The sequence below is a fragment of the Leucoraja erinacea genome, chromosome 31, assembly GCF_028641065.1.
Source record: "Leucoraja erinacea ecotype New England chromosome 31, Leri_hhj_1, whole genome shotgun sequence".
NCBI classification, from domain to species: Eukaryota; Metazoa; Chordata; class Chondrichthyes; order Rajiformes; family Rajidae; genus Leucoraja; species Leucoraja erinaceus.
This window is the reverse complement of record NC_073407.1, coordinates 10,605,162-10,624,530: the sequence shown is the minus strand read 5'-3', so window position 1 is coordinate 10,624,530 and position 19,369 is coordinate 10,605,162. Positions and strand designations below refer to the sequence as shown.

Below are 19,369 nucleotides of genomic sequence, written 5' to 3'. Positions count from 1 at the left end.
CGTCCAAGAGAACGCAATAGTGGCTTTGTGACAAGTCTGTGAATGTCCGTAAGTGGCCCGGCCAGAGCCCGGACTTGAACCCGATCGAACATCTCTGGAGGGATCTGAAAATAGCTGTGCATCGACACTCCCCATCCAACCTGACAGAGCTTGAGAGGATCTGCAGAGAAGAATAGGATAAATTACCCAAATACAGGTGTGCCAAGCTTGTAGCGTGATACCCTAGAAGACTTGAGGTTGTAATCACTGCCAAAGGTGCCTCAATAAAGTACTGAGTAAAGGGTCTGAATACTTATGTAAATGTGATATTTCAGTTATTTATTTTTAATTATTTAGCAAAAATTTCTAAACACCTGTTATCACTTTTTTATTGTGGGCTATTGTGTGTAGATTGCTGATTTAAAAAAATGAATTTAATCCATTTTAGAATAAGGCTGTAACGTAACAAAATGTGGAAAAAGTGAAGGGGTCTGAATACTTTCTGAATCCACTGTATATCCAAGTATTACTGTGGTGTGGTGAAGGATTGCGCTTCACCCACATTTTCAGACTGTAAATTCCATACTATTTTCTTGATGCTCTCTTCATTTCTTCCACTAATAACTTTAGGATATTTTCTACTTGTTTTTCTTTTGCTGAATCAGATGGCTCCTTTCTTAAAACACAGCACTGGAGGAACTCAGCGGTCAAGCAGCAACTGGAAGGAAATGGACAGGTGACTTTTATGTCGGACCCGCATCAATCTGAAGAATGATCCATACCCAAATTATCACCTGTCCATTTCCTCCCAAATGTTACCTGATCCGCTGAGTTCCTCCAGCACTGCGTTTTGCTCAACATTCCAGCATCTGCAAACTTGTGGCTTCTTTCTTAGTCAGTCTTGACCCCTCATATTTCATGCAAATCTCTCCATGTCTGCCTCTTCCTATTTATAAAATAAAATTAAAAAACCCAATCCAATCTTGCCTCATGGTTTAAGATTTTCCTGTTCCAGCAATATCCTTGATCTCCCCTGCACCCTCCAGTACAAGTACGTTTTCCTTATAATGTGACTAGAATTGTAGAGGTGTTGAAGCTGTGGCTTAGCTGGTGTGGTTGCAACACACCCTGTGTATATACTCTTCTGTCTTTTTTATTAAATATAGCATGTGTGCCTTTTTAACTACCTTAATGACTTCCTACCTTTTAAGACTTCTGAACAATCACACCAAGGTCCCTTTGTTCCTCTACGCCACTGTATATCAATAAGCACGAGTAATGTTTTTCCACTTCATCAAGTAAGCAATGAACAGGCCAAGCCTATCAATGGTTTGTGTAGCTGTACATCATAATTTTACTTTGTCTTTTATTGTTTGAAACTAAGGTGCACATTAAAGGTTTAGTTTAGAGATGTAGCATGGAAATCGGTCCTTTGGCCGACTGAGTCCGAGCCAATCACCTGTTCACACTTGTTCTATGTTAACCACTTTTGCTACCACTCAAACCATACATTTGGGGCAATATTCAATGACCAATTAATCTATAAACCCATACGCCTTTAGTATGTGGAAGGTCACAGGGAGAATGTGCAAACCTCAGAGACAGCACCAAAGTCAGGTTCAAAGCAGGGTCTGGCATTGTGAGGCAGCAATTCTACCAGCTGCTCCACTGTGCCATCCTTAAATTGCATGTTCCAAAGGAAATTGTTTAGTATATGTGAATTATTTGTTGAAACATAAGTTAGGATATAGATTCCCTTGTAGTATTTCTATCATCACCAGCCCCATTTTCTTTCTGGGGGGAAACTGATCGGAGTTGCAGTTGGACGCTATTTTCTCGTGTAACCAACAATTATGTGCAATTGAACCTTCACCACTCCCATTCGTCAACACCATGAGGACAGTACTTTCTCAAGAGTGATAGCCTCTGTGATACTTGCAATATTATACTCCTGCCCTTTTGAACCTGTGATCTAATGTCAGCAGTATTGGGCTACATTATTTCTACAGCTACTAAACTGTTTCCTCATAGTGTGCTCATTTTATTTGGCAAAATGCAGGGCTTGTCCAAAGATGACAAATGGACGCAGACGGTCCCAGAAGTTGAGCCAGCTGAGACTGTGCCAGCGTGGCAACCTACACCCTGTGGTCTGAGAACAACCACTGAGGGAAACTGGAAGCTGGGTTCCCCTTTATTATCCAGTGACTTTGCTGCTTATAGAAATAGTTCAGATTCTACAAAGTTATTGAATGATTTGAACGAGATTAATTATGAATTGCAAGAAAAATGTAGACAGCTGCAAGAAGCGAAGGCTCACTTGGACATAACTGAATGCCAGTTGCATGAAATGGAGAAAAAAGATCATGAAGTGGAAGACGAAGTTGTCTCAATGAGGTCGTTGATGGAGGAGAATGGTGTATCATCAGTGGCTGAGCTTGGGTAGGTGCCATGAATATCTCAACATTAGCTTCATTTTTGTGTAAATATTAACCATCTGTATGTGGGTTCTTTTAAAAACAACTGTTCTTCAAAGTAGCATTTGGGAAACACAAGTGTATGGAGCAAGAATAGGAAAGTGGTGTTAACTGGGTTGATCTTTCGAGTACCGTCATGATCATTGAATCAAATAATAACCACCTGTGCTATAATTTGGTTTCAGACCTAAGCATTCATTCAATTCTGGCTTAACGGACTTTCCCTCTGTTCCCTGTTACTTCTTGGCTGAATTTTAAATCTAGTTGATTCTAAGCATGTTTTCTCTGGATTGACATCTTTTTCTTTTGCTGCCTGAAGTTGAAATGGAAAGGGAGAATTTTGAGAGGTCATGTTGCAGTTGTATAAGACTTTGGTGAGACCTTCATTTAGAGTATTGCGTTCAATTCTGTGCATCATATTATAGGAAAGATGGTGTCAAGCTGAAAAGGGTACAGAGAAGATTTACGAGGATGTTGCCAGGACTAGAGGGTCTGAGCTATAGGGAAAGGTTGAGTAGGCTGGGATTCTTTTACATGGAGCGCAGGAAGATGAGGGGTGATCTTATAGAGGTGTATAAAACCATGAGAGGGATAGGTTGGGTGTATGTACATAGTCCCTTGCCTAGAGTAGGTGAATCGATGACGTAAGTTTATGGTGAAGGAGAAAAGATTTAATATGAATCTGAAGGATAACTTTTTCAAACAAAGGGTGGTGAGTATATGAAACAAGCTGCCAGAGGAGGTGGTTGAGGCTGGAACTATCCCAATGTTTAAGAAGCGGTTAGACAGGTACATGGATAGGACAGGTTTGGTGGGATATGGACCATACGCAGGCAGGTGGGACTAGTGTGGCTGGGACATGTTGACCGGTGTGAGCAACTTGGGGTGAAGGGCCTGTTTCCACACTATGACTCTATTTGTGAATCAAAGGTTCAACGGTATGTTTATTGTCACGTGTACCAATTATGGTACAGTGAAACTCGAATTACCATGCAGCTATACTAAAAAAAAGCAACAAGGCACAACTACATGAAAGTTAACATAAACATCCACCACAGCGGATTCCCCACATTCCTCACTGTGATGGAAGACAATAAAGTCTAATCTTCCGCTTTATTCTCCCACGGTCGGGGCAGTCTGGGCGATCGAATCTCCCGCAGCTGGCGATCAAAGTCCCTGTGATCGGGGCGGTCGAAGCTCCCGCGGCTTGGAGCTCCCGAAGTCTGTCACTAACAAGGGACCCTGAGCTTCACGATGTTAAAGTCCCCTGGCTCCTCTGTGGTTCGAGCTCCAAAGTCGATCCCCGACAGGGATCGGCGGCTCCGTGATGTTAAGCCCTGCAGGCTCCCAGGTTGGAGGTCCCAAAGTCGGTCCCCAACAAAGGTCGCCGGCTCCTCAATGTTAGGCCGCAGTGCAGACGGATATACGATATGGAAAAAAATTTGCATCTCCGTCGAGGTAAGAGATTAAAAAAAGTTTCCCCCAATCCCCGTAAGTGAATTTATGTATTTGCCAACTGTGAGATCGGGTAGGTCCAGGTGGACTGAGCAAAGATGTTCAGCGAAGCGATTGCCCAGTCTACCTTTGGTCTCGCCGATGTACGAGTCCATATATTCAACAACGGATACAGCAGATGTGGTTGGAGGAGGTGCAATTGAACCTCTGCCTAACCTGAAAGGACTGATGGGGTGGAGGTATAGGGACAGGTATTGTATCTCCTGCGGTTGCAGGGGAAGGTACCTGGGGAGAGGGTGGTTTGGGTGTCGGGGAGTTGCGAAGGGAACAGTCTCTGCAGAAGGTGGCACACATCTGCCTGCAAGTAATCCATTTCCCTCCACTCCTGCATGTTCATGTTCCACCTTTGTCAAGGCAACTAAGTGTACAAGAGGTGATTACACTTCTGTACCTTTACCGGCAATTTTTAGATAAATTTCTCCTTTATTCGCAAGTAATTCTTGGCATCAGTGAGTAGGTCAGTATTGTATTTTTGTAACAAATGTTTTAACATCTATTGGTGATTCTATGCTTATCGTTTAAAATTTAAACACACTGTATATATTGTTTTATTTCCTAATATTTAATTATTCCTTATATTATTGTATCATCAATTAACAGATTAATTTTATAAAAATTGCAGAAATGAAATTATAAGATTGAGAGCAGAGGTAACACAACTGCGAGATCAGCTCGGGGAGAATTTGTCAATAACTGAGAATGAAGATGAGGAAATGGATGATGAAAGCAAAGATAGCCTAAGGAAAACTGTTTTGAGGTTAAAAATCAAATTGAAGAAACAGAGAAAGGTGCAGGACGTCCTTAAGCAGCAGATAGCGCTTAACTTTTCTGGTGAGGCTACAAGTTTCAATCCTGATTTGATCGTAAGCATGGCAAAGAAAATCGAGCACTTGAAGGAGGATCTAGAAGCCGCCAATCAAAACCATGCAAAGGAACTGAAGGCAACTGAGGATGAAGGGCTCCAAGAATCGAAGTTACCACAGTCACAAACTTTGGAATTTAGAAACCAAAAGACAAAGAGCAGCGAGCAGGTATCTGATTGGTCTGTTACATCTGCAATTCTGGTGGGTAGTATTATGGTTTGTAAATTCCTGTTATTTTTTTTAACTGAGCCGTTTTAAGTGCCTTCCACCATATGAACCCATCGGCAGACTCCATTCTGAAACACCTCAATACCTGATGTGCTGGTTGTTTGGCTAAGCACACCATGAGGAAAAGCAAGTCAATGTTTTTGGAACAATTGACAAGTATTTCTTTTTTTTTTTAATGTACTTTTGTGCATTTTAGCAAACAGTTTTGTTTTAGTTTGTACCAAATAGTTTATCTTCACCTCTAATTCTGTTGCACAATTCATCAGTGAGGTACCTAATGCTGATCAGAAAATGCTTCATCTATAATTGAGCACTCCTTGGCCTAGAATGTGGTGTCAGAATCTGCACTCAATTGAGAGTCACCGAGGCAGCTTATTATCTACGTTGATCTTTGTTAATGGGTGATTGCCAAGCAACCTCTGCATCTTCCCCTTTGAGGAATAATGTTTCTTTCAATCTATGGGATGCTCATCTCCGTGGAGCTTGGAATTCAGCAATTGTAACTTGATCATTTGCTCCATGGAATGTGACTTTGAGCATTCATCTTTGGAGGTTTATTAGTGAGTCTAATAAATTGGACTGTAGCAGCAATTCAATGTTGATTTCAGTATTGAAAGGTGTACAGCTACCAGTTGAAAAATACCAACAAAATGTAATTCCCCCTCACCCTTTTCTGCATTCCACAGAAGCTGTTCTCTCTGTAACTCTGATTTGCTCGCGTCTCTACCAACCACTCTTCTCCATGTGGCATTTTTTTTCATCTTCAATCGCAGTTGACATCAACGTTTGTGTCACCTCGTCAGTCTTAGCCTTTGACCCTTTCCTATCTCCGTTACTTTCCCCATCCCAAGTAAAAATGCGTTTTTTCCCCTTCACTTTCCAGTTATGATGTAAGGTAATTGAGCTGTCTCTCTTCCCGCAATATGCCTGACCTCCTGAATCGTTCCACACTTTTCTAATGTTCTAAAATATTGTTTTCCCCTTGTAATCTTATTGCATTTATCTTATTCAGATTGCTGTAAGGTCTCGTATCCCTGTCCCACTAAAACGGCCAAGGACGATAAATGGTGTTAACACTGCCACCTCTGGCCAAGATTTCCAGACTGACCATCACCAAGTTGATCAGTTGAGGGCAGCATTGAAGGACGAGAAACAATTGCAGAGTAAGCTCTGTGCTGTTGAGACAACACTCGGCAGCCAGGCAGAGAAGTCAAGGCCTCATTGTACTCCTATCCATGGTAAGCAATTAAATAGTATTTGGTTGTTCAATAACATTGTTCAGCATTTTAGAATGATGGACAGTTTATAGGATAACCTCTTTCCTTTGCAGCTATATAACAGAACTTATTTAATCAAATTTTATATTTTGAACTTTTTTTGTTCTAGCTGTATTTTTGATATCCCTTTTTATTTCTACAAGTGAGGCTTTGTAATCATGAACAAGCACATTCCAAGATAGTATTTGTCTCTGCCTCAAGTGGCAACAGTGTAACAGTCATAGAGCTATACAGCATGGAAGTAGGCCCTTAAATCTTGATATCCAAGTATCTATCTATTGAGATGTCTTTTAGAAGTTGTAATTGTCTTGTTCCTGAGATGGTCAGGTTGAAATTTCCACTGACTGCAGGTTCTATTTGGCAAACTTTTTTATTTATAATGGAGAATTCAAATTAGTGATGTTTTTTGTTTATTTTGGACATTTAATGTGAGTTAAGTTTTCCAGTGTTGCTGATGGCACAAGAATGAAACAAAGGACATCTTGAACATCACCATCGATCCTGGTCAGGAACTGAAGTATAAAAAAAATCTCTTGTCAACGTTATCAATGTTTTATTTTTAATACTCAAATATACTATTCAGTTATTAACTGGCACAGCCGTTCTCCACTTTTTGTTGAAATGTATTTTGGTCACATCCAGCAATTAATCATGCTATGGGCCAAAAGGAAATCTGAATTTAAAATAGGACCTATAATTTCCAAAAGTAAGACATCTTTAGATTTGTTTCTAAATGCTTTGTTCATTGTTTTTTGTCTGGCAAGCTATGGTGAATTTTATTTTGTATGTTGCTGATTATTTTGAAAATGGAGAATACTATTTTGATTTTCAGAGCAGGATTAGATGAAATGGAAAGCAAGGGGTGGGTGCAGTCCCTGAGTTTGTTGGGTACCTGTAAGATTTTGCTTAGCAAAGATCTCCCAACACTGCTGTTTTGGGTCTACACCACCGCTCTGAATGTTTATGCATACGACTCATTCTCAGCTGCTGCAAAAACATCAGCAGTAGTAGTCAGTAGATGAATATAGCAGATGAGTGGAGGTGGTTTACTCCAATGTGCAACACAATATTTACCCCTGCCTTCTCCTCCCCTCCGTTCCCCTCCATATCATAGTCAAAACAGCATGGAAGCAGGCCCTTTGGCCCACCCTTTGGTGACCAAGTTGGCAAACTGGGCACGTCCCATTTGCTTGCATTTGGACTACACCCTCAAAACCCTTCCTATCTATATATCTGTCCAAGAGTTATAAGTTAATCTGCTTCTATAGGTTCCTCTAGCAGCTCATTCTGGAAACGGAGAGAAACTTAGCGAGAGAAGTTATCCCTGAGGTCCCTCTTAAATCTTTCCCTGCTCGTCTTAAGCAGAGATACCAGATTGATGAAACATTTGCTTTATTTGCTGATGTATTTTTGTTGAACAATGTGTACAATAATGAAATTATGCTCTTTATATGTTGTTTGGTTCCTGTTTGTTTTTTAAGGCTTGCTTCTGGAATTATGAACTTACAAAAAAGATCTTCGATGTTTTGTTTTGTGCTGCTTCGTTACGACTTTGCTTTTGTCCTTTATTTTTCTGTAGCTGCATCATCTTTGAAACAAGATGATAAAGAGGTCCAAGTGGACTTGCAGGACCTTGGTTATGAAACCTGTGGAAAAAGTGAAAATGGTGTGGACGGGGATGAGAACAGTAGTCCAGGTAGATCTTGTGACCCCTGAGTGATGCACAGGAGGCATGAGGGAAAGGACAGCTTTATCTTCCATAGACCTGCATGCTGTTAACTGTCACCTCCTTTCACTGCTAAAATGTTGTGCTTATTAATTATTTACAATTTAAAGTCTCAAATTTGATAAATTGTTGGACTAACAAGCAACTAAGAGGTTAAACCCCTGATTTATTTCTAGATTACAAGTACTTGTGTTGACCTGGTTGCTACTGTGAGTGAGTGAATAGACTATCAGTTGCATCCCATGGCCATAACAATTCGTACTTACCCAGCTTGAAAATAATAAATGAGCACAGCAAACTCTGTCCGTTTTTAATTCATTTTTTGTTTTATTTAGCTGAGTTTGCCTTTTGCTTTTATTACTTTGTGCTCGTGTTTCAAGTTTTGGGAAATTTTTGGTAGCTTTTGCATGGAACAGGAAAGAGTGACATTAGATTCCGGTTTAAAAATCCAAGAATAAAACTGCAATGACTAACTGTGTATTTATGCTGGAATATTTTGCTGCAGACACAGCCCACCATTTACCAGGCCCTTGCTACAGTGACTCGGCCGTTCCTGCCCTGCTTAAACTAAATCGCCGCTTTTTCTCCATGGAGAATCTGGACACAAATTCGTCGACTTCATACCCAAGTTCACCAAGTCTGATTTCGCCCAAAATCAGCTTGAAGAATCTTGATGTTTTTGATGATTATGGACACACCGATGATGTAAGTGAACTCAAACTTCAAATCGGTGAACTGAAGGAACAAATTGGGAAGCACACCAAGATTATTCATCACCTACAGACATGTGTACGCAAGAATTCTCTGTCCAGTGATCATTTGACTCTTTCGGATCAAAGTCACCAGGCTCCCACCAGAGGTTCATATGAAAGACACTCTCTGGAAGCTTTTCAAAAGGATAATGATAGCACCTACAGTCAGAGAAGACATTCCATACAGTCTACAGATCTAGCTGTTCAAACCAGCCAGCAGGTTGGCAGTCTTTCTGATTGTGCATCAAGATCACCGAGTGTGGACTTTGGAAACCAGAATGAGAAAGGAGACTGGTTGATGTCTGTTTATTGCCAGGGTGGACAATTAGCACAAAAGTTAAAGGAACAAGTGGAACAATTAGAAGATCAGTTACAGAAGGAGAAAGCACGGAATGAGGAGCTTCATGATGAGCTTCAAACCAAACCGGCTCCAGTGTTGCCAGCCCAAAAGTAAATGGCTCTATTTAATTGTAAATGTAGAGATTGTAATTGTTTTTGAGGTCTGCACATTGAACTAGTTGTATGGCAGTTACGGAGTTGTTGTCAGCACTTTACCTGTGATGGTTAAAAAGCAGTTTTTTTTTAAATTGTATTTACTCTAGGTTGTTAATTTATTATATTAGAAATTGATTGGTGATAAAATCAAAACTGAGTGGGATATATTGATTGGAAAATAATTTTTAATTGATATGCACCTTTTTTGTCTACAAAAGAGTGATAGTCATACAGAGTCTGTTCAGCCTGCCATTTCGGTAATGGCCATCAATCACACATTTGCACTAATCCTACACTGATTTTATTCTCCTGTGTTCATGTCAAACCCCCCCAGATTCTAAGACTGTTGTGTGTGTGTATTTTTTACAGTGTCCAATCAACTCGCTAATCTGGGAATAAAAAGCAATAAATTCACATCGCACTGTGGCAAATTGGAAGATTTGTATGCTGGGCTCAAAGTGACCACAAAGGCTTTTTTTCCCCTTCTATAGAAAATCTCCATCCTATTCGCCAGTACTCTTCAGAGAAGAGAGCTTGCCGCACCCTCCTGATGTGGCATTACCCATGGCAGCAGATCTACACTGCATGTTTGACTTTTCAATGCCCTAATAGGTAGTCCAGCAGATCACTGTAGTAAATTGCTTTCTTCAGTGCATCCCAGGGTTGGTAATAGTGGAAGCTTGCCAGTGTTACACGGGTCAGTTGTTCACAACATGAATCTTGCGCAAACCCAGAAATATTGAGAGGACCATTTAACATTAGATCTTGGTCTGTTTTATATTTAACAATGTTTTGTGAGTGCATGAGCTGAATTTTCATTTTTTCTAACTGAATGGAACAGAATTTTTATGTACCCTTATTTGTGATCAAATGCATTGTTTAGTGCATTGTTCATCCAGTTTCCATGTAACATCGAGAGAGGAGACGCAATCAAAATGAAGGAACTGTATTCAAATTAAGTGCAGACTCCTTCAAAATAATTTGCACAGCGAAAGACAAACTTGAGATTCAGCAGGTCAAGCAGCAACACCCAGTTCATGAGGGATAGTAAAATGGAGACACGGGAGAATGTGGATGCTGGAACTGTGACCCAAAAACAAAGTGCTGGAGGAACTCCTCATGCCAGGCAGCAGATGTGAAGAGAAATGGACAGATGACATTTTGGGTCGGGACCTTCCTTCAGTCTGAAGAAAGGTTAAGAGTTAGATGACGAAAATCATCTGTTCATTTTCCTCCACAGCTGTGGCCTAACTATGAGTTCCTCTGGCACTTTGTTTTTATGCTCAAGATTCCAGCATCTGCAGTATTTTGTATCTCCATCCAGCTCCTGAGGGTCTCTTTTTCCTTTAACATTTAATATTTCCAACCAACAAAACATCAATATGCAAGAAAACATATTTAGTTTGTTTTATATAGCTATTGCAAGTTGTACAGTATTAAATCTTTACCAACTGCATTGTGCATTTTGGGGAAATTACACACTTCCTTCTGCTTGTACTAAGGTATGATTCACTGGTACAGTCGCAAGCAAGGGAGCTCTCGCACCTCCGACAGCAAATCAAAGAAAACCGCAACATCTGCTGCTTGCACCACCAGTCTCTTGTGGATCTTATTAAGGCCTTTGAGGAGCTGCTGCAGGCCAGCGACGTTGACTATTATGTCGGGGAAGCCTTTCGCGATCAACTGAACCAGACTTTACAGATGGTGGAAAAGCTAGAGAGCAATTTCGATGGTGGTAAGTCAACAGACAAAAATAAGAAAAAAAAGAAATGGCCAAAATAATTATCACATTTTGTGGTGCTTACCTCCCTCTATATTTACCATGTGCTTCCTGCCTACTACTTTGACTTCCTCCTCTCAAGGTGTAGAGTGATGCTTTTCTCTCGTTGAGATAATTAGGCTGTGAACATAACTTTGTGGACCAGCATTCTCTAGTAGCCATTTATTGTCAAACAATAAATGCCTATATTTCCCATTTATCTCTATCCAAAAATCCAGTCCTGTCTACCACTCTTTTAAATGTAAAATCATCCCCAGCTCACGCTTTCTGAGCAACCGTACTGAAGCTCCCGTTCCTCAACCCCATAAATGGTGGCACAGCCTGTATGTAGATCCCTTGAATCAAACCTCGACATAGAATCATACAGCACAGAAACAGGCCCTTCAGCCCAATTCATCCATGCCGACCAAGATGTCCTATCTAAGTTAATCCTTTTTGCACATATCCTTCTAAACCTTTTTTTTTATCCAGGTACCTATCCAAATGTATTTTTAAATAATGTTATTGCACCCACCTCAACCATGTAACTTCTCTGGACTTCACTGCCTTTACCCCTCTACTTATTTCCATCTCTCTAATACCCATGTCTTAAAGCCATCCTATCACTTAAGCCTTTGTCTAATCCTGTCTCGAAAGCTCTGTTGTCTCTTTTTAACCTATTCTTCAGAGATGGAGAATTTGGAATGAAGAGACTTCTCATCTCTGTCCTAAATTGCTTACCTTTTACTCTGAAATGGTGACTGGGAATAATAGTTCTGTCAGGGGAAGCGTGATTTCTGCATCCAGCCTTTTAAGACCTTTTAGAATTTGTTCAAGCCTCAATGAAATTTCCATTCTCCTACACTCTAGCCCAATCCACAGTCTCTCTTTACATGGCCCACCACCATGCCTGGCATTGATCTAGTGAATCTTTGTTGCATTACCTCTACAATAAAGTTTAAAATCTAATCAAATTTAACGACGAAGCCACCAGAGGAGAGTTGGCAATGATTAAATGGGCAAATGTTTGAAAGGTATGGTGGTGCATCTCTAGACATAATGCCCAAGTTGCAAGGCATATTTACTTTTTACAGGCATAAACACCCAATGTGTGAGGTGCTTCTTTCTCAAGGAGGCCCTAGATAATTGCAATGACTTCCTTACTTCTATTTTTTAAATTCTTTTATAATAAAGGCTGACATACCAATCTCACCTGACATCATAAAACAAAAGTGAAAATGTGAAATTTGATCGAAAATAACATTTTCACTGAATTTGTTTATTAATCTGTTGATCCAGAAAATCACCTCGCCTTCCACCTATTTATTTAAGCAAATTTGATTTATCCAGCTTAAACTTTAGTTAAGTTTACTTATTTATTGTCACAGCTACAGTGAAAAGCTATAGTTTCTGCCGTGATTACTGAATTATGCTTTTCATGCCTGGCCCAATAATACAACCACTATTTTGTGGGCTTTAACTAGCTCTTATCTATATTTGCCCGTTGCTATTTTTTGTCGACTCAAATTGATTCTAGATCTAAAACTAGAGGGCATGGGCTTAAGGTGATTGGGGAGCAATTTAAGAGGGAGCTCTGAGACAGCATTTTCACTCTGAAAGTAATCCGTATCAGAAATGACCTGCCAGAGGACACAACTACGACTTTCCAAAGACATTGGTATAGATATATAGATAGGATGAATTTAGAGGGATATGGGCCAAATGTGAACAAATGCGTCTAGACAGAATGCAAATGTTGCTGGCGAGGGCAAGATGGGCTGAAGGGCCTGTTCCTGGATTGTACAGCTCTGAGGCCTCATGAATAATCCTGAGAATACTACTTTTAGTTGTCTTTTTAACCTCTTTCCTAGCATGACAAATTCTGCCCTGCCAACGTGGACCATAACCCCGGAGCTGTTCTCACTGCTTGTACTATAGTTTAGAGATACAGTGCGGAAACCGGCTCTTCAGCCTGCCGAATCCGCACCAACCAGCAATCCCCGTACATTCTTCTTTCTAGAGATTTTGCTGTGTACTAAACCAATATCGTCATCATGAAAATTCTATCCTTGTATCTCATCTATTGAGATACAAGTGTATTGTTTTTATTTTGGGGGATAAAATGAAAAATCACCTTATGAAGTTGTGAAGCAAATTATAGCTCTTCCAGTTTATCTCTAGTGGATGACCTGTTTCTAGCTGTTAAGTGAATTAAGGCTCTCATAATAGTGGTTCTGTAGCTAACTGCGAGGGTGTTAATCTCATTAGGGAAAGGAATTAAGTTATTTGAATTGACATTAATGCTTAAGGTTATTTCATACTTGACTGAACTGTGCCTAGGAGGGAGGGTAAGCAGTCTGTTTTCAAATAGCCTCAAAGAAAAAGCATACAATTGGCACATTAATCTTAATGATGGATGAACTCATAAATACTGGAAAGAGAATCACTGTGCAAGTCCTCTCTGTGATCTAAAAAAAGTGCAATGTAACAATCTGAAATGTCCTGACGCAAGAATTAAAGCAGGTGGAAAGTGTCAAAGATGTTTTTTCATTTTTATTTATTTTAATTTTTAAATACTCAATTTTATGATGTCATTTTCTGTTTGCTTATTTCACCTATGTATAGAACAGCTAAGGTATTTGTTTAATGGCTGGTCTTTTAAATTGTGTGGGACAAAAAATATACATTTATTTTTATTATCTTTTAAAAAATTGTTCAGAAAACAAACAATTCAGCTTCTTTGTCTATTTTATAGTTATTTCCGGAGATGCATCTTCTGTTTGTGGAGACAACACCCTCGTTGACTTCTCTCAAAGGTAAATGCGTGATGTAGATCTTCAAAAAGCACGATTTGGTGCTCTTCATTCAGCTAATTACAGGCCAGTCTGAAATGTTATCTGGGTTAATCTGCATTGTTCACTTATCAGCTTTCACTTAAACAGGACACACTTGTGCAGATTAATATTTACTTTTAAAGATCAATATCACATAATTGTTGTCTTTATCCTGGCTGTTTGATTTTAATTGGCAAATGACTGATTTAAAGACTGATTTATAGGATGTTATATTATCATTTGCATATTGATGATTTGACAAATGGTGTTGCTACATAAGCAAATGCTATTTATAAGGATGTAATAAATAAACTCCATGTTCTGACATTGGACTGTGCTGTCCATCTCTTTGTTGGGTATAGGTGCATACAAGGATGAGAGACGGGCTGCTCCCTCTGCTAGTGGAGCTCCCAAATCATACAGCCATGCTCTGAAGTTCTGAATGCTCTACAAAACACAAAGTGCTGGAAGATCTCAGCAGATCAGACAGCATCTATGGAGGGAAATGGACAGATGACATTTCCGGAAGAGGGATCCTGACCCAAAATGTTTTCTGTCCATTTCCTTCCACAGATCCTGCCTGACCTGCTGAGATCCTCCAGCACTGTGCTTTGCACAAGATTCCAGTATCTGCAGTTCCTTGAGTGTCCACTCTGTGAGGGCACTACGTATAAATTAATAAAAGCTATCTACAAGACAAATCATAGTTAGCAGTTTGGACGCTGTACAACAGTCATTGGTATCTTCCAATTAAATAATTTTTTCCAATTTCTTTGACATTTTCCACAGAAATCAAATCCCCCTCTAAATTGATAATTGCAACATGAGCAAATTTATCCATAATATTTGTTTACAGACACTCTGTATCCACTATCTTGAATCACATATGATAAGTGTTTCTTAACAGAACTTCCTTTGCTTGTTCATGTTTCTAAGATGAAGAAAATCTATTTGTAATAACTAAACTAGTTTATGTTATATAATATTTTTTTAAACCTTGTGTTTCTACTTCAAATTAAACCTTTATAAGTCGTACTGTGAAATTGGACAAGCACTCATCCCACGTATTAGTTTCAGGGAAAAGCAGTAGGTAAAAACCTTGCATAATTTTTGTGATGCCTTAAATACTTCATCAAAGGAGGCTAGCACGTATTGCCGTGAGTCTGCTTTTCATGGTATTGTTGAGTACTGATTAAATTACTGGACAATTATTCCTGAGACTTGTCTTCGATGTTCACTATAAGAGCTGAAGGATTCGGATTCCTGTCATTGAAGTTGAAAATAAAATTCTAGTATCAGTAATGGTGAGCATGAGAGTTTTTTAAGCGCCCAGTACATGATATTTGGAAGAGTATATACTGTCTTTACTCGGTCTGGACTATATGTGACTCCAGACCCATGAATGAGGTTGATTGTCCCCTGAAGTGGCCTGGGAGATCACTCATTTGGTAGAAGTTTAGGTAGAACATTTTGATATGTCCATGTTTCAAGGAAGAAGACAATTCTGTTGAAATAACTAAACTAGTTTGACGGCATTATATAATATTTTTAAAAAAAAAACTACTTCAAATTAAACCTTTAGCAGTTGTACTGTGAAATTAGATTGGCATGCATTCTACATGTTAATTTCATCAGCCTGCAGCAAATAACGTTTCAATCACTTCATTTATTGCTAATGAAAGAAAGGAGTACGGATAATGCAAATGTTTTTATGTTACGTACGTTTAGTTGACTCTGTCGTTGTGTTGATTAGTGGTTAAATTAAACCGTGAGAAAAAAGGATGACTATTTATTTTCAGTGAAATGTAGGTAGTTTTTAAAAGCGATGTTCGTGTTGGTGGTTGCTGCCATTCAAGCATGTGTAATTAACTGGAATAGCCAGCTAAAACCAAGAGCTGCATTCTAATCCTAATGCATTTATTAATCCCGTGCCACTGTCCTTAAGATACCACTGATCTGCTCCTGCACAGTGACCATCCTCAAAGCAATAGATATTTGTTATTCCCCATTCATTGGTGCACAGAGGAGTATATGAAGAAAAGGCAAATAGTCTGTGATTTGTAGATAAGTGGTTCATTAATTTTGACTACAAGGATACGGATATTGGATGATGTACAGAGAAGCAGCCTAATGTGTTCAGCTAATCTTTTGAAAATTACTGCCGCGACTAGTACTATTCTATCAAAACTTCAATTTTTTACTCTTTAAAATCAATCTAAAAATGAACTGCTTTATTGTGTGAGGGATGATATTTCTCGGCCATCTATAGGAGCCGTGCCCAGTCTCTTCCACACCATGTCTTCATGTGTGCATTGGGTGCTCCTAGAATAAGTTCTTAAGTGTGTACTTAATGCAAATGAGCATGCTGTCCAAACTTAGTCCCTTCTACCGAAAATCTCTCTTCTCCTTTTCTCTGGTCAGCCCTCGCAGCCTGCAGTGTGAGATTCTCTATCTACGAAAGCAGCTGGAAAGTGAGCGCAAGCACCTGCACAAGCGGCTGAGTGAGCTTCTGCGTGAGAACCAGGCCTTGTCACAGGCAACAAAAGAGCAGCTTGCACAGTAAGTTTCAACTCTTTCATGTTGGCATGGGGACATTCAGTGTTTTATTAAGTCAATTCATTAGGCACCAATATATTTACTGCTGAATATTCTTAGTGGGGATTTAAGTGTATGACGACTGGAGATTCATAAACTAATTCATAACTGGTACAAGCATTGCTGATGCAATACAGAGATAGTGGCGCACCTGATATAGCTGCTGCCTCAGTGCCAGAGACCCGGGTTCAATCCTGAGCCTGGGTGCTATCTGTGTGGACTTTGCACATTCTCCTGTGGCCACGTGGGTTTCCTTTGGGTGCTCTGGTTTCCTCCCACATGCTAAAGACGTGCAGGTTTGTAGGTTAATTGGCTTCTGTTAATTGCTCCTAACGTGTAGGGAGTTGGCTGAAGGGCCTGTTTCCATGCTGTGTCTTTTAATCAAGCGAGTAAAACGCAAACTGCTGGGGTAACTTAAGAGATCAGGCCAGATCTATGGAGGGAACGGGCAATCGATATTTCAGGTCGGGACCTTTCTTTGGTCTTTAGTCCCAATCTGAAACGTCCTTCTACGGATACTACCTGACCTACTGAGTTACTCCAACATTTTGTGTTTTACTCAAGATACCAACATCTGCAGTTCCGATATCTCATAAATTGATTATATAAATTAGCCCTCAAAACTAGTGGAGACGTCGTGAACTGCAGGGTAAATTATTGGTGAAGTTGATCATAAGAGTTGAAAGGTATAATCTAAATTTCGTGACTTTCAAACTCATTGACATTGGCAATTGGGAGATGGATCCCATTTGCCATGGGATATTTATTTCACTGTGGACTGTTTTACCAAGGTTTAAGTTGGCCTTTATAACAAGAAGAGTCGAATATAGGAGCAAAGAGGTCCTTCTGCAGTTGTATAGAGCCCTAGTGAGACCACACCTGGAATATTGTATGCAGCTTTGGTACCCTAATTTGAGGAAGGACATTCTTGCTATTGAGGGAGTGCAGCGTAGGTTTACAAGGTTAATTCCCAGGATGGCGGGACTGTCGTATGCTGAGAGAATGGAGCGGCTGGGCTTGTACACTGTGGTGTTTAGAAGGATGAGAGGAGATCTCATTGAAACATATAAGATTGTTAAGGGTTTGGACACGCTAGAGGCAGGAAACATGTTCCCGATGTTGGGGGAGTCCAGAACCAGGGGCCGCAGTTTAAGAATAAGGGGTAAGCCATTTAGAACGGAGACGAGGAAACACTTTTTCTCACAGTGAGTTGTGAGTCTGTGGAATTCTCTGCCTCTGGTGGAGGCCGGTTCTCTGGATACTTTCAAGAGAGAGCTAGATAGGGCTCTTAAAGATAGCGGAGTCAGGTGATATGACGAGAAGGCAGAAACGGGGTACTGATTGGGAATGATCAGCCATGATCAAATTGAATGGCAGTGTTGGCTCGAAGGGCTGAATGGCCTACTCCTGCACCTATTGTCTATAAGTAGAACATACCATTTTGCCTGTAAACACTGTGGGAGACACTGACCAGACAATGGGTGCGAAGTAAACAAATGATATAGTTTGAAATGTGAAGATTAAGACCTTTTATGTACAAAGGAATTCTACTGCTTACCAGTGCAGTGTTACTTTGAAAGTGAACGTGATCATGATGAGATGAATGCCCTTTTGTAGCATTTGGTAATAGTCAGCTTGGGATTTCAGAGTTGGGGATTGCTACAGTCCTGTAAATTGCTATTATCCAACACTTTTATTATGATTTGTGTTAAGGGGAAACATTTATATAATAAATTGCACCAAACATTTAACTATTTTTCCTTCTGCAGACTTGCAAAGGAAGTGCAGGAAAAGAATAAAACGATATATTACCTGCAGCAACAGTTGCATGTGCCACCCATCAGACAAGTCTCTTCAGACTCTGAAATTTTGGACGGAATCTCCATTAGTTCACATGAAAGTTGCTCAACAACATCTAAGCCATCAATTGGTAAAACCTCAAGTAAGAACCGTGGCATTAGAGAGCGGAGCTATCAAAGGAAACTGAAGCATGAATCCTCTGGTAAGTTGGTTCTTGCTGAGAAGAATATTATTGTGAATTAGCTGTTAGCTAATATTTTGGGTGAAATTTCAGTAGGTCTCTTAAACATTTCTAGTAGCTTTGTGGTCTTGGAACATCCTAAAGCATGATGAATAAAACTAGCCTCTGCAGTGTGATCATTGTGATTTAGCAAAATATGGCCCTCAATATACAGCAATCTGCCACACAACATGATTGATCACTTAGAGTTGGATATGTACAGAACCATCCATGCCGATCAGTTAACACCCATTCACACTAATCTCATCTCCCAATGTTTGGCCCATACCTTTCAATGTGATTTGTGCACTCAGCTGAATGTTGTCAGCGACCCATGTTCCACCACTCTCTGACTCGGCAATTCAGGTACTCGCCACTCTCTGGGTGAAGAAAGCCTCTCTTGGGTCCCCTGAATCTCCTCCCTCTTACAGTAAACCTATATCCTTCTGTTTTGTTAACCTCAGATGTGGGAAAGTTTCCTGTAATCTACCCTGTTTATACTCTCATGGATTTATAAACCACTTTAGACTTTTACTTTAGACTTTAGAGATACAGCGCAGAAACAGGCCCTTCGGCCTGTCGAGCCCGTGCTGACCAGCGGTCACCCCGTGCACTAACACTATTCTACACACGAGCAACAACATGATTTTACTGAAGCCAATTCACATACAAACCTGTACATCTACAAACACAACTGCCCTGGCACACCCATTGTTACTGCCTGCTCCTGTCCCATGGAAATGATTTCCACGTACCCCGACTCCATTCTTTAGCTACATTCTTACCCCCCCCCCCGGTCCAATCTCTCCTACCTATGTCCAAGGCATACCTCACATGCCTTTCGTCTCTTTA

The 19,369-nt window shown here is 40.1% G+C and overlaps 2 protein-coding genes across 4 annotated transcripts in view; both read left to right on the top strand.

Moving 5' to 3' along the window:
• Positions 1-19,369, top strand: part of rpl28 (ribosomal protein L28) — an 87,800-nt gene that overhangs the window by 31,960 nt on the left and 36,471 nt on the right. The gene's annotated exons all lie outside the window — the stretch shown is intronic.
• The window catches only part of LOC129711899 (myomegalin-like), a 102,339-nt gene that overhangs the window by 61,260 nt on the left and 21,710 nt on the right, over positions 1-19,369 (top strand). For all 3 annotated transcript variants that reach the window (XM_055659901.1, XM_055659903.1, XM_055659900.1), the window contains 9 exons: positions 2,039-2,418; positions 4,591-4,999; positions 6,072-6,297; positions 7,916-8,032; positions 8,568-9,264; positions 10,812-11,044; positions 13,824-13,884; positions 16,324-16,461; positions 18,267-18,499. In XM_055659901.1, coding sequence (XP_055515876.1) covers positions 2,039-2,418; positions 4,591-4,999; positions 6,072-6,297; positions 7,916-8,032; positions 8,568-9,264; positions 10,812-11,044; positions 13,824-13,884; positions 16,324-16,461; positions 18,267-18,499 — 2,494 coding nt within the window. The remainder of the gene's footprint in view (positions 1-2,038; positions 2,419-4,590; positions 5,000-6,071; positions 6,298-7,915; positions 8,033-8,567; positions 9,265-10,811; positions 11,045-13,823; positions 13,885-16,323; positions 16,462-18,266; positions 18,500-19,369) is intronic.